This window comes from Liolophura sinensis, chromosome 12 (assembly GCF_032854445.1).
Source record: "Liolophura sinensis isolate JHLJ2023 chromosome 12, CUHK_Ljap_v2, whole genome shotgun sequence".
In the NCBI taxonomy this organism is placed as follows: Eukaryota; Metazoa; Mollusca; class Polyplacophora; order Chitonida; family Chitonidae; genus Liolophura; species Liolophura sinensis.
In genome coordinates, this window is record NC_088306.1 from 5,428,114 (window position 1) to 5,454,116 (window position 26,003).

The window sequence follows — 26,003 nt, forward strand, 5'->3', positions numbered from 1 at the left end:
TGCTGGCCGCCGTCGTATAAGTGAAATATTATTGAGTACGGCGTAAAACACCAATCAAATAAATAAATAAATAAATACTGCAGTGATACAAGTAAGCTAGTACAGAATAAGCTTATTACATGTACCTGTATGAGCTTTTAGTGATTTATGCTCATAACTTTGATGTAAACTACAGGTAGATCTGTAAGATGTCTGTATCGTACATGCTACATGCATCCATAGTTTTCACCAGAGTTTGTAGTCATAGTGTCTCATTTACAGATTGCATTTTTTTGTTCCTCTCCATAGTTTTCACCAGAGTTTGTAGTCATAGTGTCTTATTTACAGATTTCTTCCTTTTGTTCCTCTCCATAGTTTTCACCAGAGTTTATAATCATAGTGTCTCATTTACAGATTTCTTCCTTTTGTTCCTCTCCATAGTTTTCACCAGAGTTTGTAATCGTAGTGTCTCATTTACAGATTTCTTCCTCTTGTTCCTCTCCATAGTTTTCACCAGAGTTTATAATCATAGTGTCTCATTTACAGATTTCTTCCTTTTGTTCCTCTCCATAGTTTTCACCAGAGTTTATAATCATAGTGTCTCATTTACAGATTTCTTCCTTTTGTTCCTCTGTCTCTCTCTCTCTTGTTTATTTTTTCGAAATAGGGTGACATCCCACTGGCTAAACCTAAGCTTGCATCCATACTGTACTCTGTACATGGTGTAGTCTTAGTGACGGTTTGATAGACCGTATAATTGTGTGTCAGATAATTTGAATTTTGACATCATTAACATTTTTACCTTAAGAAATATTTTTATTTGCAAGTAAAGTTAGTTTCTCAGACATCCTTGTCCAGGTTTCACATCTATCAACCTTTTTACAAAAAATTACACACTTGTAATAAGTACAGGATCCTCTCACCAATGCGATCACTGGGAGTTCAAGTCCAGCTCATGCTCTCTTCGTTCATGTGTAGAAAGGTCTGCTAGCAACCTGGAGATCGATGGCCATGGATTTCCTCACGGCTCTGCCCAGTTTCCTTCCACCATGTGGCCGGCGTTGTATAAGTGAAATATTCTTGACTAAGGCATGAAGCACCATTGAAATAAATGAATAGATGGAGATAATGATTTGAAATGTTTTGAATGTAAAATGATTTTGTTTCATAAGTTTCTTATATCTACTATTTATTTTCTGTATGTGTAAGACTTATTGATGAACTGTTCACCTCATCCTCCTTTTTTTTATTTCATTATAGATAACACCATGGCCCCATACAGTAGAACCTTACCGCCAAGACGAAGTTCTTCAAAAACAAAAGCTGTGCTGGGAGGGGAACCAATTTCAGTTGATACAGCTAAGGTATGAATTATGTATTACCGTCACTTTGAGTTATTTTTCTTGAATTTTGAGGCTTGTCACGCCATAAAATTTGTGAGCTTCTGCGTCATATTTACATAGTAAGAGCTAAAAGGATGAAAAATAAATCACTTTAGTAAATAATTGAAAGGAACAGAGAATATATTATTTGCTCATACTCATAAATGAAAACATGTACATGTACGTCTGCCTTAAAGCCAGGAGACCTGGGATCAAACCCAGGTTGTGTCATATCAAAGACTTAAAAAATAGGGGACTTTTTGGTGCCTCGCTTGGCACTTAGTACTGAGAGGTGAGAGCAGGAAACAGGACTGATTGGCTCGGTGTCAGTATAATGTGACTGGCTGGGGTGTCATGCCTAGTGTCTTTAGCAAGACACTTCAGTAAGGGCATCAGTTTGACTGCATGGACTCACCCTTCTATAAGAAGATGCAGCATACTTGTGTGACTCTCCTCATAATATCACTGATAAATTGTTAAGTATGACGTTAGATGCTCAAGCATTCATTCATTCATAAACTTTGGCTGCTTCATTGTGGCCAGTATTGTGCAGAATGGGATTTTCCGGCTGTGTACGGTGACTTTGTGCTTGTATGTACGAAGTGTTGTGTTTGTAACCTACATGTGCAGTACATGTACTGTATTTCATTGCATAATGCAGGTTAACGACTGCCAATGTTGCTCTTGTGAGATCTGTAAATGATATCCCATTAAACTAAAATCAGTATCTTTGTGGGATGTTTTTTTTTTCCAGCTCTCAGCAAAACAGTATGTATGGTTTAAATGTAACAGAACAGACTCCTTATAGAGCATGCGCTGCTCTCTAGGTTGGGTTTACACCACTGCCACCGCTAGCAGCTTTTGTACAGAAATTTTGAATGATGCTGAGGTCACTGGAGTCACATTGATGAGGCTGGAAAGGATGTCAGAAAACACAAAAACTCTCAACCTTTGTGTCTAATGATACTTTTACACATGCATTCTCTTTATCTAAATTAAGTGTGATTCTAACCATCACCTGAAACCATTTTATCAATGAATGCTGATTAAATAGTTCTGCATGAGGACAGCAGTGACGAGGCTAATTAAGCGTGTGTCTCTCAGGCTCCAAAGGTCAGGCTTGTCTAGTGATGGCAGTGATGTAAAGTGAGAGAGTGATACATGCACTGCAAGGAGCATGATCACAGAACAGTATAAATGGTATGTGTCTGTATGTTGGACATTTTTATCTGGCATTGAGATAAAAAGACCTGATTTCCTATCCTTGCATTTTACTCGGACTTTGAATGCTAACATCAGGTGTATACAGGTTTTAAAGTGAACTGCTGTCAAAAACAACATTAAACACCAGATTGAGTCAAGCTAAGAATTAAACTAATTTGAGAAATATTTAAGAACTGTTAACAGCTAAGTTTTTAATAACTCCCACCTGCGTGTCATTTTGTTTTCTACACTACACAGGGACAGGTATCTGTGGTGTTTATGATTGGGAGTAAGTAAACCCGTTCTGTAACACCATTCTTAGCTGAGGTGTGATGTTTGTGAACAGCACTTCATGAGTAGGCTGAAATCACATGATAATATTTGTGAACACCACTTCATGAGCAGGCTGTGAACACCACTTCATCACCAGGCTAAATTCACATGGTAATGTTTGTGAACAGAACACCACTTCATCAGTACACTGTTTTCACATGATATTGTTGTGAGCACCACCTCATGAGTAGGCTGAATTCACGTGATAGTGTTTGTGAACACCACTTAATGAGTAGGCTGATTCACATGATAATGTTTATGAAAAGCACTTCATCAGTAGTCTGAATTCACATGATAATGTTTGTGAACACCACTTCATGAGTAGGTTGAATTCGCATGATAATGTTTGTGAACACCACTTCATGAGTAGGCTGAATTCACGTGATAATGTTTGTGAAAAGCAATTCATGAGTAGGCTGATTCACATGATAATGTTTGTGAACACCACTTCATGAGTAGGCTGAATTCACATTACAGTGATGTCAGCATCACTTCATCAGTAGACTGTCTTCACATGATAATGTTTGTGAACACCACTTCATCAGCAGGCTGAATTCACATTACAGTGATGTCAGCATCACTTCATCAGTAGACTGTCTTCACATGATAATGTTTGTGAACACCACTTCATCAGTAGACTATCTTCACATGATAATGTTTGTGAACACCACTTCATGAGTAGGCTGAATTCACATTACAGTGATGTCAGCATCACTTCATCAGTAGACTGTCTTCACATGATAATGTTTGTGAACACCACTTCATGAGTAGGCTGAATTCACATTACAGTGATGTCAGCATCACCTGATCAGTAGACTATCTTCACATGATAATGTTTGTGAACACCACTTCATGAGTAGGCTGAATTCACATTACAGTGATGTCAGCATCACATCATCACTAGGCTGAATTCACATGATAATGTTGTGAATATCACTTCATCAGTAGACTGTCTTCACATGATAATGTTGTGAGCTTAGATGTAAATTAGAGTGTCCTCTTGTGCAGATGTCAGCATCACTTCATCACTAGGCTGAATTCACATGATAATGTTGTGAATATCACTTCATCAGTAGACTGTCTTCACATGATAATGTTGTGAGCTTAGATGTAAATTAGAGTGTCCTCTTGTGCAGATGTCAGCATCACTTCATCACTAGGCTGAATTCACATGATAATGTTGTGAATATCACTTCATCAGTAGACTGTCTTCACATGATAATGTTGTGAGCTTAGATGTAAATTAGAGTGTCCTCTTGTGCAGATGTCAGCATCACTTCATCACTAGGCTGAATTCACATGATAATGTTGTGAATATCACTTCATCAGTAGACTGTCTTCACATGATAATGTTGTGAATATCACTTCATCAGTAGACTGTCTTCACATGATAATGTTGTGAGCTTAGATGTAAATTAGAGTGTCCTCTTGTGCAGATGTCAGCTTTATGTGTATCAGGTACAAGTATATGTACAACATGCAGTGTGAAGTAGCTGTAACTCTTTTAGGTCACCACTGACTTAGGTTAGATGTTAGATTCTTGGATTTAGTCCAGCTCATCCTGGCTTCCTCTCTGGTCGTACGTGGAAAGGTCTGTCACCAACCTGCGGATGGTCATGGGTTTCCCTTGGGCTCTGCCCGGTCTCCACCCACCATAATGTTGGCTGCCGTCATATAAGTGACATATTCTTGAGTACGGCGTTGAACACCAATCCAATAAATAAATAAATAAATTCTGGGACTTGCATCGTCATTTCACCTGTCTGCTGAACTGTGTTTGATCTACTTGTTCTCACGGTTAGCTACATATACACGTTGACACAGGTCATGTAGAAGAATAGGTCTATTCGTAACAATAAACTTAACACTGTTAGAGTTGTGTACAGTTTCTGCTTTTCTATTTCCTATTACAGAGATGAACATAATTACTCAAACTCATTTAAGCTGGATAGTATATACTTTAAACACCCTTGTTATGAAAGAGGTGTGATTTTATCAACTAGGTAAAACTTAAGTCAGAATAAAATATCAGTTTGATTATTTTTTAAATTCATATGTGTGCATATACCTATAAATCTCTGTATCGGTAACATCAGTCCAACTTTAGTATATGATTGTAATGCCACTTGGGAAGTTGAAATAGTTAATTGTGCACACATTTTTTTTCTGTGTGTGTTTTAGTCTTTTCTTGTTTTTTTGTGTATCGGGGGGTGGTGGGGGCCTCCATGGCTCAGTTGGTTAGCGCGCTAGTGCAGCATAATGACCCAAGAGTCTCTAACCAATGCGGTCGCTGTGAGCTCAAGTCCAGCTCATGCTGGCTTCCTTTCGGGCCGTACGTGGGAAGGTCTGACAGCAACCTGCGGATGGTCATGGGTTTCCCCGGGCTCTGCCCTGTTTCCTCCCACCATAATGCTGGCCACCGTCGTATAAGTGAAATATTCTTGAGTACGGCCTAAAACACCAATCAAAGAAATAAAATAAATTTTATGTGTCTGTGTTGTAGTCTGTGCTTGTTAATTTACGTTTAGTAAATTAGTAAGATAAATGTGAAGATTATAATTTCTTCCTGATATACAGTATTAATCCTGCAGAGACAAAATATACCAAGAGGTGATCCTAAATACCCACCATACAAAAGTGTTACGGTATTGAAAACGGCAACAGAAAACAGACTCTGTGACAATGTAAACAATGCTTTATATATAAAATGAGACGTACAGTTTTACAGACAGTTCAACAACAACAACATAAAAAAACACACACATCAGTATTACCGGTCTTTAAAAGTTTCCTGTTCACCTTTGCATCCCAAGGAACGTATTCCAGGAGATCCAACGTAAAGACCATGGGATAAAGACACACTTCACACAAGTCACAAATTGTCCCCGTCCGGTACTTCGCTAGGTTAGCGAACGCGAACACAGTACACAGGTTACACAGAACTGGAACAGTCAAGCCTTTGAATGACGTCACACCCGCAGAGCACAACACAGGGTAAATACAGGCATGTAGGTATAATCCACTTTAGAACAGTCACAGCTCCCGCAGGAACTCATAAACGAGCCGTTCAGAGACGTAGAGTAATGTCACCTTGTGGCAGAACGAACGTCCTTTGCAAAACTGAAAACTTCAGTTTAGAGTCCTTGACGACCTTGTCGGTCAGCGTGTTAAACAAATTAAACAGTCAACACTGTATAATCATAATAAAGATCCGAACACCAATAAACGTGACTTCCGCAGAAATTCACATAAACCAGACATCAGTACTACTGTGGTACACAAACGGTGCCGGCATAAAAATCTGTCCTCCCAAATGAAACTGGCATCACCAGCTCATATAAATATAATGGACTCGATACGAGAGCGTCGCACACTCTCCTGTTTTGGGAGCTTATTGTGTAGATACATCAGATATGTTATCCTGCATACTATACCCCACGAATGTACATTTTTGCACATGTTAAGTCACAACTTTCTTGCAGATACAGGTGTCAGTTTTAAGTGTGTTTGATGGTTATCAGCTCATGTTATCATGGTGTTTCATCAGGAGCTGCGAATGAGCATATCAGGATCCTGTATTCACTCTTTGAGCCTGGACTGGAAAAAAGCCGGGATCCTCTTCCAGAATGTCACCAGTCCATTCCCATATGGACTGGTCACTCCTAAGGTAAGCTTTGCTGCGTGTAATATATCTTTCTGCATGATTATTTGGCTTGTTCATCATAAATACATAAAATTTCTTGAACTTGTGTCCAAAAGGCAAAATACTTATAAAGGGAGATAACTCTAATCAGTTTTCCATGAGCTTCTTTCCATGGCTATGCTGTTTTGGTCATGCGTGGCCATTTGTCACACTGATGTCACTGTTCTGGTTTTTACTCTCCATGCTGTAGTCCCTTATATTGTATCGCTGCATAAACCAGGGTTCTGCTGGTGGACTAAGCACCACCGTTACATTGTTTTAAGGCTATTGATTAAAAGTGATGAGAACACAGCATTTTGAGTATTTCTATACCAGGGTCCGGTTGTGCCAAAGGGTGTTAGCGACTAAACCTGGTTTAAATTTATGTTTAAAGCGATGTTAACGTTAACTAGGAGTTAAATCGGCTCTAACCCCGCATTAACTGTACCCCATTGATTGAGGAAGGTTAAGTCTGTCCAACTCATGCAATAAAATTTCTTTTTTTTTTTGTACTTGTCAAACTCCAAAAATTAATACCTTATCAGTAATGGGAGGAATAGGCCTTCAATTTGACCCATGGTTCGTTCCACCACCTCTGATACTTATCGAAAGAATTTGTGAATATATTATCAATTAATGTTGCTGATCGAGATTGTACTCTAGTTGGCTTAGTAATTTGGAGGAGAAAGTAATTTGATTTCATTATTTCAAGAAAGTCTTTGGATGGAGCATGATATTCAGTTTTTAAAAGGTCAGTTTTAAAGTCCCCCATTATAACTTTTTGTTTTGACCCTCTTCGTCATTTTTCTACGATATGTAATATATGATTATTAAAATCATTGACATCTTTACTAGGTGATCTATATACAACACCAATAAGATATGAATTTAATCTCTATGAACAGACATTCACAACAACCAGAGTTGCTGAGAAAACTTAGATCTTCCCTTACTTTAAATGATGTAATGTCTAATGTAACATAGGGAGCGATGCCTCCACCCTTATGCTGGGTACATTGCAAAGAGAACATATTGTAACCTGGAATTTCAAAAAGTTCTTCAGTGGTTGAGTTAAGCCAACATTCCGAGAATCCAAGGACAGAAAAGGGATAAGAGAGACTATGAACAAAGGCAGTTTTTTCTGTGAAATGCTTGCTCAAGCTTCTGGCATTCCAATGAAAAAATGATTGATTGGTTGTAATCAAAATTTTGAAGCTGAGGTTGAGAATTGAAAGACAATTAGGAAAAGTAAATCACTTCATGTGAATTGGCTTCAGTCCAGTGCGTTGTCTCACAGTTATCGTCAGTTGATACTGATGTATGTTCAGTGGCATTTAAATCAGATGGATTAAAACACATGCTGTCTAACATCTCAAGATTATACTGACCGGGTTGATGAGAGGATGGAGTATTTGGTGGTGGGATATGTTTTTTACATGAAAATGGGAAGACTAATGACAGGATCGAGAATGAAAAGTGTCCACTAATATCAGTCATTTGAGAAGACCTTACAGGTGCATATAGTACTCATGTAGGTAATGTTTCTTAACGTATAAATAAACAACATAAACCCAGAAACAGAAAAAAGGATCAGATGAAATTTAACATTTTCAATAAATAGATGAAATTTGTGTGCTCCTCAGTAGAGTGCTCTATAGTGAATAATAGCTAACTCATACTGAAATTTACAAGTTACTGACTTTAAACAGGAATAATACAGTGAATAATATTTTACCTCTATATTTACATAACAGCAAAAGGTTATAGTATAAGGGCTATTTCTGCTGCAGTTTGTGCATCTATTTGTCCATCTGTGGCTTGTACATCTTCTATTTGTCCATCTGTGGCTTGTACATCTGCCATTTGTCCATCTGTAGCTTTTCCATGTGCTATTTGTCCATCTGTGGCTTGTACATCTTCTATTTGTCCATCTGTGGCTTGTGCATTTGCTATTTGTCCATCTGTGGCTTGTGCATTTGCTATTTGTCCATCTGTGGCTTGTACATCTTCTATTTGTCCATCTGTGGCTTGTACATCTTCTATTTGTCCATCTGTGGCTTGTACATCTTCTATTTGTCCATCTGTGGCTTGTACATCTGCTATTTGTCCATCTGTGGCTTGTACATCTTCTATTTGTCCATCTGTGGCTTGTACATCTGCTATTTGTCTATCTGTGGCTTGTACATCTGCTATTTGTCCATCTATGGCTTGTACATCTGCTATTTGTCTATCTGTGGCTTGTGCATCTGCTATTTGTCCATCTGTGGCTTGTACATCTGCTATTTGTATATCTGTGGCTGGTACAACTGCTATTTGTCCATCTGTGGCTGGTACATCTGCTACTTGTCCAGTTGTGCTTATACATCTGCTATTTGTCCAGTTGTGGTTGCACATCTGCTATTTGTCCATCTGTGGCTTGTACATGTATATTTGCTATTTGTCCATCTGTGGCTGGTACATCTGCTATTTGTCCAGTTGTGGTTGTACATGTGTTATTTGTCCAGTTGTGGTTGTACATCTGCTATTTGTCCAGTTGTGGTTGTACATCTGCTATTTGTCCATCTGTGGCTTGTACATGTAAATTTGCTATTTGTCCATCTGTGGCTGGTACAACTGCTATTTGTCCATCTTTCACTGCTTGGACAACTTCTCTTTGTGTGTCTGATCATCAGGCTGTTCAAATAAATGATCTCACACCATTGAGTATTTGTTTTCCAGATAGGAGGAGGGCGTGGCATAGTGCTAGCCATCCAGGGTCACATTTTGCAGCATTTGCTGTTTGACTCTGGGGCGGATTTCACTGATCTCAGGTAAATATTAACATGTTGTAATCTGTTAACTACTGTACAGCTTGGTAGACCTCTGGCTAACACATCTAGACGTCCAGGTAGAGCTTTACTTCTTTATTTATTTTCTATTGATATTATTTTTTGGTAAATTTGTTATTCTAAAGTTCATATGTTAAACCCAAAACAAATGTCCTGTCTATTGTTAGTCATGTGTTTATGTTATTAAATGTGCGGGTGATAATAGCTACTTCCGAAACTAATGTTTATTTATTTATTTGATTGGTGTGTTGTGCCATATGCAGGAGTATTTCGACTCGGACACAACCCATTTGCGTGCATTCTTATTTTATTTATTTGATTGGTGTTTTACGCCGTACTCAAGAATATTTCACATATACGACGACGGCCAGCATTATGGTGGAAGGAAACCGGACAAAGCCCGGGTGAAACTCATGACCATCCGCAGGTTGCTAGCAGATTTTCCCATGAACGGGCATGCATTCTTAGGGCCTGACTATAATTACAATACCAGTCTGATACTTCTTATAGTAAAATGCATGTGCTGTGCTCTATTTTCGTTTTACATCATTGCCATTACTAGCAAATTTTGTACAGAAATCTTGAACAATACCAAGGTCACTGGGGTCATTTTGTTGAGGAAGGGAGTGATGTCAGAAACAGTTAATTCTCTGTTCATACTGGATATGTACATTCTTTTTGTATAAAGTTGGCCTATATACACAGCATCATTCCAACGGACACATGAAGCAATTTTATTGATGAATGGTGATTATTAAATAGTTCTGCACAAGAAAAGCAATGGTTAGGCTAAGAATAAACAACCCTACATGCATCACACTGGTTCAATAGCTCAAGCTTGTCCAGTTGTGGCATTGATGTAAAGCAGGTGTAGAGAGTGGCACATGCGCTGTGAGGAGTATATATATATATACCAGGCGGTGTTCAATAAACTTGCAAAATGACAATAGTGCTTGGTGTGTTGTGAAAATAACTTTTAGTGTGGAATTGTCTGGATTGGCAAACATTGTCTGGTTTCTGTGTATACTTATTTTGATACAAGAGTAATGCTATCACAACTGTCATTTCTCTTATTCAACTTTTTTGTGACCAAGTATAAGAAACGACAAATTTACTATCATTACTGGAATATAAACACAACAGACACATGACAACCGTTCTTACTTCTGTCTAATTCCTAGCGAATTTGTCACTCAACCAACAGAAATTACATTTTCCCCTGCTGTTAGTGCCTTTAAGGGTGAAAAAAGAAATGTTGGTTTGAGTAGGAACTTTGTCTGTCCTTAAATATGTATATGTGACCATTTTCTAAGCTTTATTTCAATCTCACCTCAAACTATTTTTTCTATTTGCCTAAGTCTTGTTTGGTGAATTTGTAGTTTGAGACTGTACACCTGTTTGTAATTTTTGGCTCCAGAGCCTTTGAGTGCCCAAAAATGTATTTGGATCGATTTAGAGTAGAATCTATGTTTGCTTGTGAGTTCCTGCTTTTTTTTTTTATTTGTTTTTTTTCTTTTTTTCTCACAGTCAATTACGACCATCACCTGTAAAATGCCGCAGTGTTGCTGTGAAGGCTGTATGTGATATGTGGTGGAGAGCTGGGTGTGGCCTAGAGAGCACAGTCTGTCTCCCCCAGGAGGACAGTGTCTTCACAACCCAGACTGGGTACAGGGAAGACGGCATTACAGAAAAGGTAGGCACTTTTTTTTATTTTGCATGTACAAAGTACAGCAGCAGCTTTATGTCATACGCAGAACGTTGGCGTAGGTATCGACGTCAAAGACAGCACCTGGGTGAAACTTTTATCAATTGAAAGCAGAATACTCAAGGTTTCTGAAAAGTATCATAATTTATTATTTTCATGAGATTTAACTAAATAACCTGTAGAACAAAATGGCAACGCTTCACAAATGGCTGGTGTGAGTCGAGGCAGCCATATTGAGAATTTTATCCAATCAAACATGTTGCTATTAGATTGTGCAGCCTAAGCTGTGACATAGCCTTTGCCCATTCACTCAATGAAGTGACATGATAACGCAGAACTATTGCGTGTTGAGATCATTTACCATGATTTAGTTAAGTGTAGCCAAAGGGCCATTTCACAAAGTGTTGCAGGGCAGGTCTGTATCATTTATGGACCACCACAGATGTAAAATTAATTGATTTACAAGCTGTGTAATATTCAATGACTGTATTACAAAATATGTTAGACAGTAGCATACCGCCTCAGCACAAACGACAGTCATCTCTCCAAATAAGCCAGACATAACTTGTGGGATATTTCCTGAGTTCAGTTTTTAACAAAACCGCTGAGTTTCAAGTTTGTCATGCAAGTCTAGAAAAACTTAAACTAGTCAAATAAAAAATGTTAAGATTAGTAATATTTTTAGAGCAGTAAATTGTTTTGAAGCCAAGACTTAGCCTATGTTAAGTCTAAGAGAGCTTTATGATTCCAGGCCATAGGAATCTGTGGAGGACAACAACTACATGTAACCTCATTCCTCAACCTTTTCGCACATGAAAGAACAATTTTCATTGCAATTTGTGCACATTAATTTATTGATCTGATTTTGGGAACAAAACTGGACTGGATGGATTGGCCAGTTTCAGTGCTTCACAAAAAGTATAGTTTTATCAGTCAGAATGATACTTTCAGAATATGTTTGAAAAAATACCTTTGCAAAGATGCGAAAAGGTTGAAGACTTAGAGCATTCTGTTGTTTTGAACGTTGCGTGTTTTCTTCTTGAGCCATGGGAAAGTGTAGGGGACCACAACTATACGAATGGTCAAACAATACTTTCATAATGCTTGACTCTTGAAGTCGTGATATATCTAAACTCTTAACGTTGTAAGAGATTCATTGTATTAGATGAATCTTAGTGCATGGATTTTTATATAAACAATTGAGTGCGGCTATTAATACAGTAGAGTGGTGATAATAGGGGAGTCTCAAGTTGGAACTCTTTTGTCATCACAGTGCCTCCTGTGTCATGTGAATGGTGACAAATGTTGTTGACATTAATTTACTGATCACCTGTCTCATCCTTTTCCAGAGGCTCAAATGACACATCTTTCCTTTAGGAACTCCTGAAGTTCACAAACAACCAAATTTTCAATCTTCTCTGTCATTCCCCCACTCTAAAGTACTTTTTATGACGCCTTTTTGAGGTGCCCATTTTGTAGTGAGGGAGATCAAAAGTGGTTTTTGACAGGTCACAAGATACAGTTGGTCAGAACTTTTTCTACCTTAAAAGATAGAAGAGCTCGAACTCAAAACACCCCTAATGAAATTAACCACTGCCAATTATATTCTGGCATGGTACGTGTACATTGATTTGGTGACTTTTGTTTTATTTTCCAGCTTCATCTGTTTAAGTTTAACAACTATGATGACCTGGAGAGCTTTGTGAAGAGGTACTTTGATTATGTAAGTCTGATTGTTTCTACAGCATTTGTTGATAGTTTATTCCATGGGTTTAACATTGGGGTAAAATTGTTTCACATACTGGGGCATATGTTAATGCGATGAAACTTATGGGTTGAGAAAACTGTCATCCATCGATAAATGTCTGACGGTGACCTCCATGGCTTAGTGGTCAGTGTGCTAGCGCAGCACAATAACCCAGCAATTTCCAACCAACATGACCAATGCAGTTATGGTGAGTTCAAGTCCATTTTCTGCAAGCAGTGTGAGAATGCCTTTCAGCTTATTACCCAATATATATTACATTTGAATTTGTCCGTGACATTCATAGCTGATATGTAATTTGGACATGTGTTTGTGACTGTGCATTTTCGCCTAAATCTGATTTTTCGCATGGCCAGCGTTGCCCATGTACATTGTGTATACACAGGTGGCTGACATGCTTGAACTGTAAATGATGGGTTTTTCCCTACTTCTCAGTTTGAGGGTGACTTGGATTACCTACACACTTGATGTGTAATTTGTGGATTTTTCTTCTCAGTTTGAGGGTGACCAGGGCTGCCTTCTCTTCCTTTACAGTCTAGTATTATCCAGGGGATTCCCCAGGTGGGTACATGTAACAACCGAGAACTGTACCAGCTGCATGTCGGATATGCTTTGTTGTTCTTTGTTTTCTTTTTCTACATTTAGAATGGTAATTTTTTGCTAACATTTCATTCTTTGCACATTATTAAATTAAATGTAGATTTTTTGCTAACATTTGACATCTAGTGCATCATCTTTTGCATGGCTGACATTGTCAGGTACATCATTAACATAATATTTCACATTTGCTGCAAATCTTCTTTCATGTATTTCATAAATGTTGCACACCTTAATAGTCTTGTGCATTTGATTTTCTGGGTGACATGTATGCATTCTCATTGTACTTGTACATATGATAGGGGTAATACTGCAATGGTATCATTGAGGCAGTTAAGTAAAGCTAACCTCTAAAGCTCTTAATCTGAAACTTTTAAATTGGCTGAGGGTACATGCTCAGTTAATTATTCAAAATTATCAAAGTTTCTGAGGTGTACATGAGGTACATTATTCATTTCGTACATTATTTCATGTTGAAAACTGTTCCCAAGGTGTATCTGAAATATAGGTACATGTAGGTGGTTATTATCGGATTGTATAAATGAGGTGTACATCTTTACCTCACACTGAGGTATGCACCTCATCTATTCCTCACACTGAGGTGTACACCTCATCTATACCTCACACTGAGGTATACACCTCATCTATTCCTCGCACTGAGGTATACACCTCATCTATACCTCACACTGAGGTATACACCTCATCTATTCCTCGCACTGAGGTATACACCTCATCTATACCTCACACTGAGGTATACACCTCATCTATTCCTCGCACTGAGGTATACACCTCATCTATACCTCACACCGAGGTATACACCTAATGTCATTAAGAGATGGCACCAGAAATCTAGAACATATTCAGTGTGCAGATTTTTGACAGATCATAACGAAATTGTGTAAAGCATTGTTGCATGGATTGAAACTACTAGAAGCATGCAACTACTGTGTTATTTAAAATAAGAATTTAAAGACTGCATGTTTTAGCTGCTTTTGTTTTCAGAATTGCTGATGACCAGGGAACGAGTTCAGGAGGGTGTCAGAAACTACTGACAGACACGGAGAACTGTACTTTCTCCCTCATCAACCTGATGCTTACTGGTAGAGCAGTACAGTACCTACACAATGGAGTGTCCCTCTATAATGAGTTTGGCCACCTAGTGGTAAGACATGACCACATTTAATTCAGACATTTCAAAAATTTAATTTCTTTTGTTGGGACCAATGCAGTCGCTGTGAGTTCAAGTCCAGCTCATGCTGGCTTATTCTCCGGCTGTATGTGGGAAGGTCTTCCAGCAGCCTGCGGATGGTCGTGGGTTTCGCCCGGGCTCTGCCCGGTTTCCACCCACCATAATGCTGGCCGCCGTCGTATAAGTGAAATATTCTTGAGTACGGCGTACCAATCACCAATCCAAAAAAAAAAAAAAAAATCTTTTCTTGGGTACCTGTCAAACGTCGGGACTTAAAGCCACAACTTCATTGGAGCATTCAGGGACAAGTCAATGCAACTTACCAGATTTCTAGTACAAATGTAACGTTATCTCTGCTTACATTTTATGTGCGTCATCAAGGCAATATGATCGTTTTCTGTCCACATGTTGCTAAACCAAAGTTCTATACTGCATGTCATTGATACATGTACATGTACAATGTCCAGTAGGATTATGTAACCTGATTTTCAATCATTAACATTCTGTTTTAATACAGGTTTTCCTTTTGTTTATAGTTAACTTTTTGTGTCATCTTGCATAAAGGTTATTGTCTTAAAGCAAAATGTTTTTTTCCTGTAATGAGTGGCTAAATATTGGCCTTGGTTTATTTTCCAGCCAAAGCCATTGAAGGGCGTGGAGGAAAGGTGTTCTGTTGGGTTCTTGTATCTAGACAAGAGTGAGTCACGGGAAACAAGGACACAGGTTTGTTCTCTCTGTATTGTCACTTGTGTCCTGTGTTCTGTTGGGTTCTTGTATCTGGACAAGAGTGAGTCACAAGAAACAAGGACACAGGTTTGTTCTCTCTGTATGATCTCTTGTGTCCTTCTGTGTTGTGTGAGGTTCTTGTATCTGGACAAGAGTGAGTCACAAGAAACAAGGACACAGGTTTGTTCTCTCTGTATTGTCACTTGTGTCCTGTGTTCTGTGAGGTTCTTGTATCTGGACAAGTGTGAGTCATGGGGAACAAGGGCACAGGTTTGTTCTCTCTGTATTCTCACTTGTGTCCTGCGTTCTGTGAGGTTCTTGTATCTGGACAAGAGTGAGTCACAAGAAACAAGGACACAGGTTTGTTCTCTCTGTATGGTCTCTTGTGTCCTTCTGTGTTGTGTGGCGTTCTTGTATCTGGACAAGTGTGAGTCATGGGGAACAAGGACACAGGTTTGTTCTCTCTGTTTGATCTCTTGTGTACTCTTGTGTGCTGACCCATACAAGTGGCTGTCATCATATATGTTACGCTACAATGAATAAGTCAGTGATATTTAAGTTTCAGGGTTTCACAACAGGTTCTCCCTTTAAGGTTCAGTTTTGCATCCTAAATGCCATTTTCGTACTAATACATGAATAATACAATGTACATATCATGGTGGTGGAAATTAAGGTGGAATTATACATACATGTTACTTCTCACACAGTCGACTAGGAGACAATTTAATTACTTATCTTTAAATCATCAGGTAGATCCAGGGTCAGTACTGGGTCGAGTCACACCTACAACCCTTAAAGAGGAAGTTGTAACTTCCTCGCTTGGCGTTCAGCATGAAGGGAATAGTGCAACGACTGGTTGACCCATGTCAGTGTAATGACTCTGGCAGGGTGCATTACTTGCCTTCAGTAAGGCGTCTAAGTGAAGTAGCACCAGGTAAAAGAGCAGTGGAAACCCATCCTGCAACAAAGAGGCACATTACATGCACTCTAAGCATTCCTGATTCCTTCGTTGTCATATGACTGAAAAATTGTTAAGTACGATGTTAAACCCCAAGCACTCACTCGCTCACTCACTCAATCACTTAGATCATCAGGGACCTCCATGGCCTGGTGGTTAGCGTGCTAGTCTAGCGCAATGACCCATGGGCCCCTCACCAACTTACTGTGAATTCAAGTTCAACTTATGCTGGCTTCCTCTCAGGTCTCCTCCTGCCCAGTTCCTCCCACCAAAATGTTAGCTGCTGTAAGTCAGTGTATATTAGTAAGTTAAATATTCTTCAGCACGGCATAAAACATCAGTCAAATAAATAAATAAATAAATATGAAACATTAAAGTTGTATGTGTGTATTTTCAGGTTGGGAGTATGCTTAAGACACCCAGGTGCCCAATATGGCTGACACAGGTGAACGGCATGATGGGTATTCTGTTCAGCACAAATCCTGAGCTGGTCAGTCACTGGAGGGTAGAACATCGCTTCTTTCTGTACTACTACACAGGGCAGCCTAATCAGAAACAGCAAACCTGTCTCAGTATAGGTCAGTACATGTACCAAACTCTAAAACTCATCTTCTCCATTTTAGAGCAAAAACCTGAAAAATATTAAATTTTATTTGTTCGATTTCTCAAGAGTAATTCATGTCACATGTAGTTTCATGGGTGGCGGAACCATAGTGCCTGGGATAAACTACAATGGCAGCCCTGATGGATGATCCACTGGAAAGTTTCCATGTCACATTTTCTAGTGAATTCAGTGTTCAAATAGTGTATCATGCTAGTATATATATGTAGGTTGTCACTTATCGCATTTATTGCAACTGTTAATATATCCAACGTGGCTATCTAACCTATCCAACACAATGAATATACAGCCCCTAGTCTCGGGTTATTAAGTAGAAATAGGAAGGTCTGTCAGCAACCTGCGAATCGTCGTGGGTTTCCCACGGGCTCTGCCCGGTTTCCTTCCACTATAATGCTGGCCGCCGTCATATAAGTGAAATATTTTTGAGTAGGGCATAAAACACCAATAAAAAGTAAAATAAATTAAGTAGAAATAGACACAATTATGAAGCAGACTGCCAGCAGTTTTGTGTGCTCTGTCCATATTACTTACAAGATAATTATATTCATTGTAAAACTTAAGAAACATTTGGTGGAATAACCTTGACACACCTCTTTTCTCAGTAATAACTTGTGAAGTTGATTAAAATCTTCCCATGTCACACAGGATCTAACAAATGCTTTAAGATCAGATACATGTATGTACGTGCCATATGCAGACGCATTTTGTAAAACTTGCGCAGATATGCATGTAAATGTATATCTCTTTTGTCCCATTTTATTCATATACTTTTGCATTCCTGTAAACACTTACATTTACTTACGCATCCCTGTAAACACATACATGTACTTACGCATTCCTATAAACACGTACATGCACTTACGCATCCCTGTAAACACTTCCATGTACTTACGCATCCCTGTAAACACTTACATGTACTTACGCATTTTTGTAAACAAGTACATGTACTTGCGCATTCCTGTAAACACTTACATGTACTTATGCATTCCTGTAAACACGTAATGTATTTGCTCATTTTGTAAACACTTACGTACACTTACGCATTCCTGTAAAGACGAACATGTACTTACGCATTCCTGTAAATGTGTGCATTTACTTTTGCATTGTTGTAAATAGTTTAGTAATAACTGGATTTTTTTATCTCTTTGCAGACACGCGGTTTAACAGGCGTGGCCGAATCAAAACAGCTCTTGCTAGGAGAGATGCTGAAGACAAAACACCTGCGCTGGAGAGCTGTATTTTAACAAAGTAAGTTCTTTTGTAGCTTGAAGACTGGAGGTTTGTTAGGTACAGTAAATGGTTAGAAAGATGGCCAATTTGTAAGGTACAGTAAATGGTTGGAATGATGGCCGATTTGTTAGGTACAGTAAATGATTAGGATGATGGTCGATTTGTTAGGTACAGTAAATGGGTAGAAAGATGGCCGATTTGTAAGGTACAGCAAATGATTAGAATGACGGACGATTTGTTAGATACAGTAAATGGTTGGAATGATGGTCGATTTGTTAGGTACAGCAAATGGTTAGAATGATGGCCGGTTTGTCAAGTACAGTAAATAGGTTAGAATGGTGGCCGATTTGTTAGGTACAGTAAATGATTGGAATGAGGGCCAATTTGTTAGGTACAGTAAATGGTTAGAATGATGGATGATTTGTTAGGTACAGTAAATGGTTGGAATGATGGACGATTTGTTAGGTACAGTAAATGGGTAGAAAGATGGCCAATTTGTAAGGTGCAGCAAATGGGTAGAAAAATGGCCGATTTGTAAGGTACAGTAAATGGTTGGAATGATGGCCAATTTGTTAGGTACAGTAAACAGTTAAAATGATGGCCGATTTGTTAGGTACAGTAAATGGTTAGAATGATGGCCGATTTGTTAGGTACAGTAAATGGTTAAAATTATGGCCGATTTGTTAGGTACAGTAAATGGTTAGAATGATGGCCAATTTGTTAGGTACAGTAAATGGTTAGAATGATGGCCGATTTGTTAGGTACAGTAAATAGGTTAAAATGATGGCCGATTTGTTGGGTACAGTGAATGGGTAGAAAGATGGCCGATTTGTAAGGTACAGTAAATGGGTAGAAAGATGACCGATTTGTAAGGTACAGTAAATGATTAGAATGATGGCTGATTAGTTGGGTACAGTAAATGGTTAGAATGATGGCTGATTTGTTACGTACAGTAAACGGTTAGAATGATGACCGATTTGATGGGTACAATAAAGGGTTAGAATGATGGCCGATTTGTTAGGTACAGTAAATGGTTAGAAAGATGGCCGATTTGTTAGGTACAGTAAATGGTTAGAATGATGATCGATTTGTAAGGTAGAGTGAATGGTTAGAATGATGGCGGATTTGTTAGGTACAGTAAATAGGTTAGAATGATGACCGTTTTGTTAGGTACAGTAAAGGGTTAGAATGATGGCCGGTTTGTTAGGAACAGTAAATGGTTAGAATGATGGCTGATTTGTTAGGAACGGTAAATGGTTAGAATGATGGCCAATTTGCTAGGTACAGTAAATGGTTGGAATGATGGCCGATTTGTTGGCTACAGTAAATGGTTAGAATGATGGCCAATTTGTTAGGTACAGTAAATGGTTAGAATGATGATCGATTTGTAAGGTACAGTAAATGGTTAGAATGATGGCCGATTTGTTAGATACAGCAAATGGGTAGAAATATGGCCGATTTGTAAGGTACAGTAAATGGTTAGAATGATGGCTGATTTGTGAGGTACAGTAAACAGTTAGAATGATGATTGATTTGTAAGGTACAGTAAATGGTTAGAATGATGGCTGATTTGTTAGGTACAGTAAACGGTCTGAAACCCATTTACTGAAATTTGGCCGATTTGTTAGGTACAGTAAATAGTTGGAATGATGGCCGATTTGTAAGGTACAGTAAATGGTGAGAATGATGGCTGATTTGTTAGGTACAGTAAATGGTTGGAATGATGGCCGATTTGCTAGGTACAGTAAATGGTTAGAATGATGGCTGATTTGTTAGGTACAGTAAACGGTTAGAATGATGGCCAATTTGTTAGGTACAGTAAATGGTTAGAATGAGGATCGATTTGTGAGGTACAGTAAATATTTAGAATGATGGCCAATTTGTTTGTGGAATGATGGCCGATCTAATCCCTTTTCCTCCACCTATAAACCCGACTTCCGCCTTATGAGTGAGCAATTCTTAAAAGTGGGATTAAACAACCAGTAAACACATTTAACAAATAAGGTAAATCAAAAATGTGATATTTTTTCTGATTAAAGGATATATATATATTTCGGCCATTCTCAGAACCGAATCTGTTATATGTATAATCTTCTCCGAGAACAAATTTCATGTTTTAAACAATTTTGTTGCCATTTATGATCTACATTTAGAAGAGGAATTATGTATTTAAACTAATTATTTGCACCTTCAGAGTTAAATCACAGACCATCTCAAAACAGTTTGCCGACCTTTTTTTTCGTTAGAGATGTTTCATTGTATTGAAATGCAAACATGGTACCTGAATTCTCCATGGCAAATTACAGATCGAGTTTGGGTTTCAGACCATTTCATCTATTTCTGACAAAATTCCAGCCATTTTTGTCCACTTTTGGCCCTACATAATGTTTGGAATATTTCTTTAGAATTAGAATGAATAGAAGCATTCACATTGCTTGACCATGGCAGGTTATCAAATTTCAAAGTTTATACATTTTCAACAAAATTATGATGTTTTTTTATCCACTTTTTGGTCTTAAACTGTTTTCTGGATTTTTGTCGGAACGATGTCTGTTAAAATGAAATTAGGTATGTGGCTTCACCATGACACGTTTTCTTCACTTCTGTGTTTTCTTGGTACATGGCTTCACCGTGACACATTTTCTTCACTTCTGAGTTTTCTTGGTACAAAGCTTTACCATGACACGTTTTCTTCACTTCTGTGTTTTCTTGGTACATGGCTTCACCGTGACACATTTTCTTCACTTCTGAGTTTTCTTGGTACAAAGCTTTACCATGACACGTTTTCTTCACTTCTGTGTTTTCTTGGTACATGGCTTCACCATGACACGTTTTCTTCACTTCTGAGTTTTCTTGGTACAAAGCTTTACCATGACACGTTTTCTTCACTTCTGTGTTTTCTTGGTACATGGCTTCACCATGACACGTTTTCTTCACTTCTGAGTTTTCTTGGTACAAAGCTTTACCATGACACGTTTTCTTCACTTCTGAGTTTTCTTGGTACAAAGCTTTACCATGACACGTTTTCTTCACTTCTGTGTTTTCTTGGTACACAGCTTTACCATGACACGTTTTCTTCACTTCTGTGTTTTCTTGGTACACAGCTTTACCATGACACGTTTTCTTCACTTCTGTGTTTTCTTGGTACACAGCTTTACCATGACACGTTTTCTTCACTTTCTGCGTTTTCTTGGTACACAGCTTTACCATGACGCGTTTTCTTCACTTCTGCATTGTCTTGTGTTCATAACTTCACCATTACATGTTCTTCACTTCTGTGTTTTTCGTGGTAGATGGCTTTACCAGGACAGTTTTTTTCACTTCTATATTTTCTTTGGTAGATAGCTTCACCTTGACAGGTTTTCTTCACTCCTGCATTTTCCTCAATACATGGCTTCACCATTACAGATTTTCTTCACTTCTGTTTTTTTTCTTTTCTCTGCAGGTGGTATGACGCCGAGATCAGCTGGAACGGAACAACACCCTTTTATTGAGTGAACCAGTTTGGGTTGACTTGTAGACCTAAAATGGAGCTTCCCATGACAAATACAAGCGTACACATTCGCGTTGCATAGTAGCAGTGTTATTTTAAACCAGCAGTTCAGTAAAAAACCATCACGTGGAAACAGTATTACAGCAACATTACATGTAGAGACATTAATATTAATAATACGATATCATACCTGGTAAAATCTGCCAGCTACCTGCGATGGTCGTAGATTTCTTCCGGGCTCTACCCCCGTTCTATACCTGAAATTATATTCTTGAGTACAGCGTAAAGTTCCAATCAAATGGGTAAATAATACAGTACAGGTACATACAGTACATGTACGTCTAAGAAACACGTACAGTACATGTACGTGATAAAAGCAGATAATTACATAGCTACACTAAATTCTTGTGCGTGATATAGAAACATGATCAGATGATGAACCTAGCAACATCGTTTAAACACAATCCTGTATATGATGCGGAAATTTGATTAACATGATTAACATAGGGACATTACATACACTGATCAGGAGCTTGAGTATTGTAGCAGATTACTAACGTAGATATGCGTGTACCAAACCCACAGGTTCAAAACCATGCATACCCTTTTCCCGCAGGCTCTCATAGTGTTTAAATTAAATTTGGGCATGTGTGTTTTTCAGCGTAACGGTTTAGTTAATGAAAACTGCACGACTGTATAGACCTGTGTTAGCATATTGTGCGGGAAAAAAACATGGGAAAGCTCTGATGAAATCAGATTTTCTTTGTTTTTTTCAAAACACAAATAGTAACGTCTTCGAAAATATCAACTTCATCAGTTATGTAGTGTAACAGACTTAAATGGAAATGGCACTTGTGAAAATGTAACGAAAATTATCACAGAAAATCCATAGGTGGCCTCCGGACTAATGGTATAAAAATAAAACTTGGCGGCGGCTTTGAGCCTTGATCTGAAATTTGTTTCATTATTCCCAGCTTAGTTTTCTAAAATACAGATTTGTATTTTTTGTTGTACTCGGCCTTGTGGAGTGTGCTGCCCTCAACCTGTCATTGTCGGCGCCTTTGAGTTCCTCACGTCTAGACCTAAATCTGAGATTTGTTTCATTCTTGCCAGCTTAGTTTCTAAAATACAGATCTGTATTCTGTTGTTGAACTCGGTCATGCGGAATGTGCTGCCATCGACAGGTCAAAGCTGTACGGCGCAAAGACATTTTACTTTTAATCGTACAGCAATCCCGACTTCCCCTTGTTTGTCGTTAATAATAAAGACAATACCGTCACAATAAGTCAAATTTACCTGGCGCATCGACAACAGTTAAAACTTCTCTGCCGATCATTTTCGATTCGAGCGGCCGCAACCGATGTCGTCCCTGAAAAGGTAAACTCCTGGAACATTTTAATTGAAATCAAAAACAATACACAATTAAAATGGCGAATGAATTATTATGTTTTAATAATGGACATAAAGAACTGTAAGAAACTATTGTGAAAAGAAAACAATCTTAAATTTAGGAAGAACATCGGAGCCCACCCTTGCTTCGTAATGATGTGATTCGTACATTGCGATGTTCCGGTGATATCCGAATCGATGCTCCGGTTAAAAGAATTAAGAATTACCTTAACATTAGGGGAAAGCTGTAGCATTTTGAGGACAACGCAGCAGACAGGACCGCGAATTCCGCTTTAGTGAATGTAACGATTCTACAAGGTTAGTGTGAAAGCTAAGCTTTGAACATGCCCAACTGTTTTCACTGTCGACTGGGCTTGAATTCCGTGCAGGTTAACACGGCTTCTCCGAGCGTAATGTACTCTACTGCAGTGTCTCTACTCACACTTTTAAATTTTCAATAAATCGAAGTTACCACCAACGATTTGGTCATATGAGTATTGTTACCAGATTAATGGAATTTCATGAAACTTTTTCCATGCCTGTTTCAGCCAGAATTCTCTGGCATAGCCTTTGTGAGATATTGGTAAATACAGTATGTTTACATAGGAAGGAGTTCTAAGGAGCGCCTGTAAGTACTTCTACTATCTGTATTAAACACCTATAGTTACGAGGGTATCTGCCTTGCATGCTCCACGTGTGTATGTATATATGTTGTACATATAAGGTTTTATATGGTTATAATGCTTGTTATACAGTAATTCATGTACATGTGTTTTTTTATAACTTTATGTTTTATGTGTTTTACTTGTGAAATTTTAACGTAGGCAAAAAATACTGTATTGGGATTACTGCTAACACAGAGACCTTGTACATATACAGTGAAAACTTCTTGTCTGCAGCATTAAACACCTTGGCAGCTTTTCTTTACTGGGCCCGTATTTATCAAACATCGTAAGACTTAAGTCAAAAATTCAAACACGGCTACACGTAAAATGTTTAGCTGTAGAATGTTTAAAAAATATACACTGATTCCTTACTGCAAAACAATTTACTAACAACAAGTTTTGTTCTTTCCTGTTCTGGATTTGTCCTTTTTCGGGCTTGCAGTTTAAGACTAAGTTCTTAATTTGGTGAATAAATACTGGCCCTAGGCCCATATGCCTTAAGACAGGTAAAAAACTCATATACAGCTACAACTAAATATCCTTTCTCCAGGAAGTTTAAACTTTGCACACTATTTCTTTACTGCAGAGCAATATATACCAATCACAATTACTTTCCTGTTCAGAGTTAGGGATTTAAACACTTTCGATTTATTACTCAAGTCTGGAGTTGCTTAATTAATACAGCCCTGGCCCTGGAATCAGGAAGCAATATTAGACTTAAATTAAAATTTCAAATCGCTTTAAAATTGATATTTCTGATATAAAAGGGTCAGAATATTCCTTGATAACGTAAATTCCGGGTAAGTTGTTGAACAAAAAACTTCAGTTAAAATTACGAAAAGGAACATAGACGGATTTAATAATTCAAATTTTGTTGTAAGTCTAAAGTTCATTCCGTTATCCCGGAGATAGATCTCAACCAGAACCGTAGAAATAGAGACATTAGCTTTCCTGAACAAATCATTTAGTAGACGTCTTTGTGGCTTCCTATTTGAATATAGAGCTCCGCCTTCACATGAGATTCTCTTTAATGTTTAAATGTAATCAATCCATTGTCAAGGTAACGAAGAAATGGGTTAGATCCAAAACAGCAGCATCGACTTTTTTCCATATTAATTTTTTTTCGCCTTCTTTTGACTGTTTTCTTTTTGTTAGCTATTAATAATAGAAACACGAACAGCCGTAAGAAAGCACACATGTGCGACATGTAAATACTCATACTTTGATGTCAGTTTACAGTTGTAAAAGTGTAAAATATTTTTAAGGGTAGCGTTAATTAAACACCAATCGTTCAGTTAATCAGTCAATGAGGACAGTATAGCATGACGACAAAAAACTCTGTTATATGGGAAATACATAATGAATCAAAGACGAATGCTGCTAATGTAGAAGCGGTTTGTTTTCTTTTTTTGTTGTTGTTTTTGGTCAGTTTGCTTACATTTTATGTGAATTTTGCTCTGTTCTGCTGTTAAACCAACAGCTTGTGCCTTCATGGAAGTTGACCGTAACATTTTTGTTTATCTAATCCTGCTTAAGCCATGCGTGGTGCTTGGGGGAGGAGAGGCTGTAATTTGCTACTGTTTAAGCAATTACACGAACATCTAGAATAAAACCCTGACCAAAGTAAATTGACTAATAGGCCGGGTTTCATGGGTAGTACCTGTGGCTATTTGCCAACTAACACACTGTCATCACTGGTCTGATTTTACTTGTCTTCATGAGAGTTACCGGCAACTTGTCTTGAAGAGAGTTACTGGCAACTTGTCTTCATCAGAGTTACCATCAATTATCTTTATTGCATTGTGAGATATGCTTACCACAGGATGATGAAGTTGCCATAGACTCAAGTCAGGTATACTGTAGTCTTCAGTAGCTTGTGGCATTGCTCTTAAATGAGATTTGAACTAGCATGCAAAGTTTTGATTTTGTCACTGTAGTCTTAAACAACACTTGTAATCAAAATAAATGTATGCCACACGTTTAAGTGTAGTAAACTGTTCAAGAGTTCATTTACATGCAAGTCTCTGTTAACAAGCCTGAGAGAATTTCGTGACCCTGGGTGAGATTATAGAATAACCTAAGACTAATGTGAACGTTATAAACTTTAAGAGTGACTGATTATTACTGCAGTCCGCGTCGAAAGTTTGTCAGCCATATCAAGGCGTAAATATAATACATGAGTTTATATGTGAATTGTATTAACTATAGTGCAGTGCAGTTCAGTGCAGTGCAATTTGTAAACGTGCCATATGTATTT

At 38.1% G+C, this 26,003-nt stretch overlaps 1 protein-coding gene across 1 annotated transcript in view; it reads left to right on the forward strand.

Annotated features, from left to right (window-relative positions):
• The window catches only part of LOC135479379 (inactive ubiquitin carboxyl-terminal hydrolase MINDY-4B-like), a 32,989-nt gene extending 7,834 nt beyond the window's left edge, over positions 1 to 25,155 (forward strand). Inside the window, exons 6-16 of the mRNA XM_064759205.1 lie at positions 1,240 to 1,343; positions 6,445 to 6,564; positions 9,298 to 9,389; positions 10,935 to 11,100; positions 12,770 to 12,835; positions 13,374 to 13,438; positions 14,477 to 14,636; positions 15,300 to 15,386; positions 16,745 to 16,925; positions 18,121 to 18,217; positions 21,645 to 25,155. Coding sequence (XP_064615275.1) covers positions 1,240 to 1,343; positions 6,445 to 6,564; positions 9,298 to 9,389; positions 10,935 to 11,100; positions 12,770 to 12,835; positions 13,374 to 13,438; positions 14,477 to 14,636; positions 15,300 to 15,386; positions 16,745 to 16,925; positions 18,121 to 18,217; positions 21,645 to 21,693 — 1,187 coding nt within the window. The 3' untranslated portion in view covers positions 21,694 to 25,155. The remainder of the gene's footprint in view (positions 1 to 1,239; positions 1,344 to 6,444; positions 6,565 to 9,297; positions 9,390 to 10,934; positions 11,101 to 12,769; positions 12,836 to 13,373; positions 13,439 to 14,476; positions 14,637 to 15,299; positions 15,387 to 16,744; positions 16,926 to 18,120; positions 18,218 to 21,644) is intronic.
• The last annotated feature ends 848 nt before the right edge of the window (positions 25,156 to 26,003 follow it).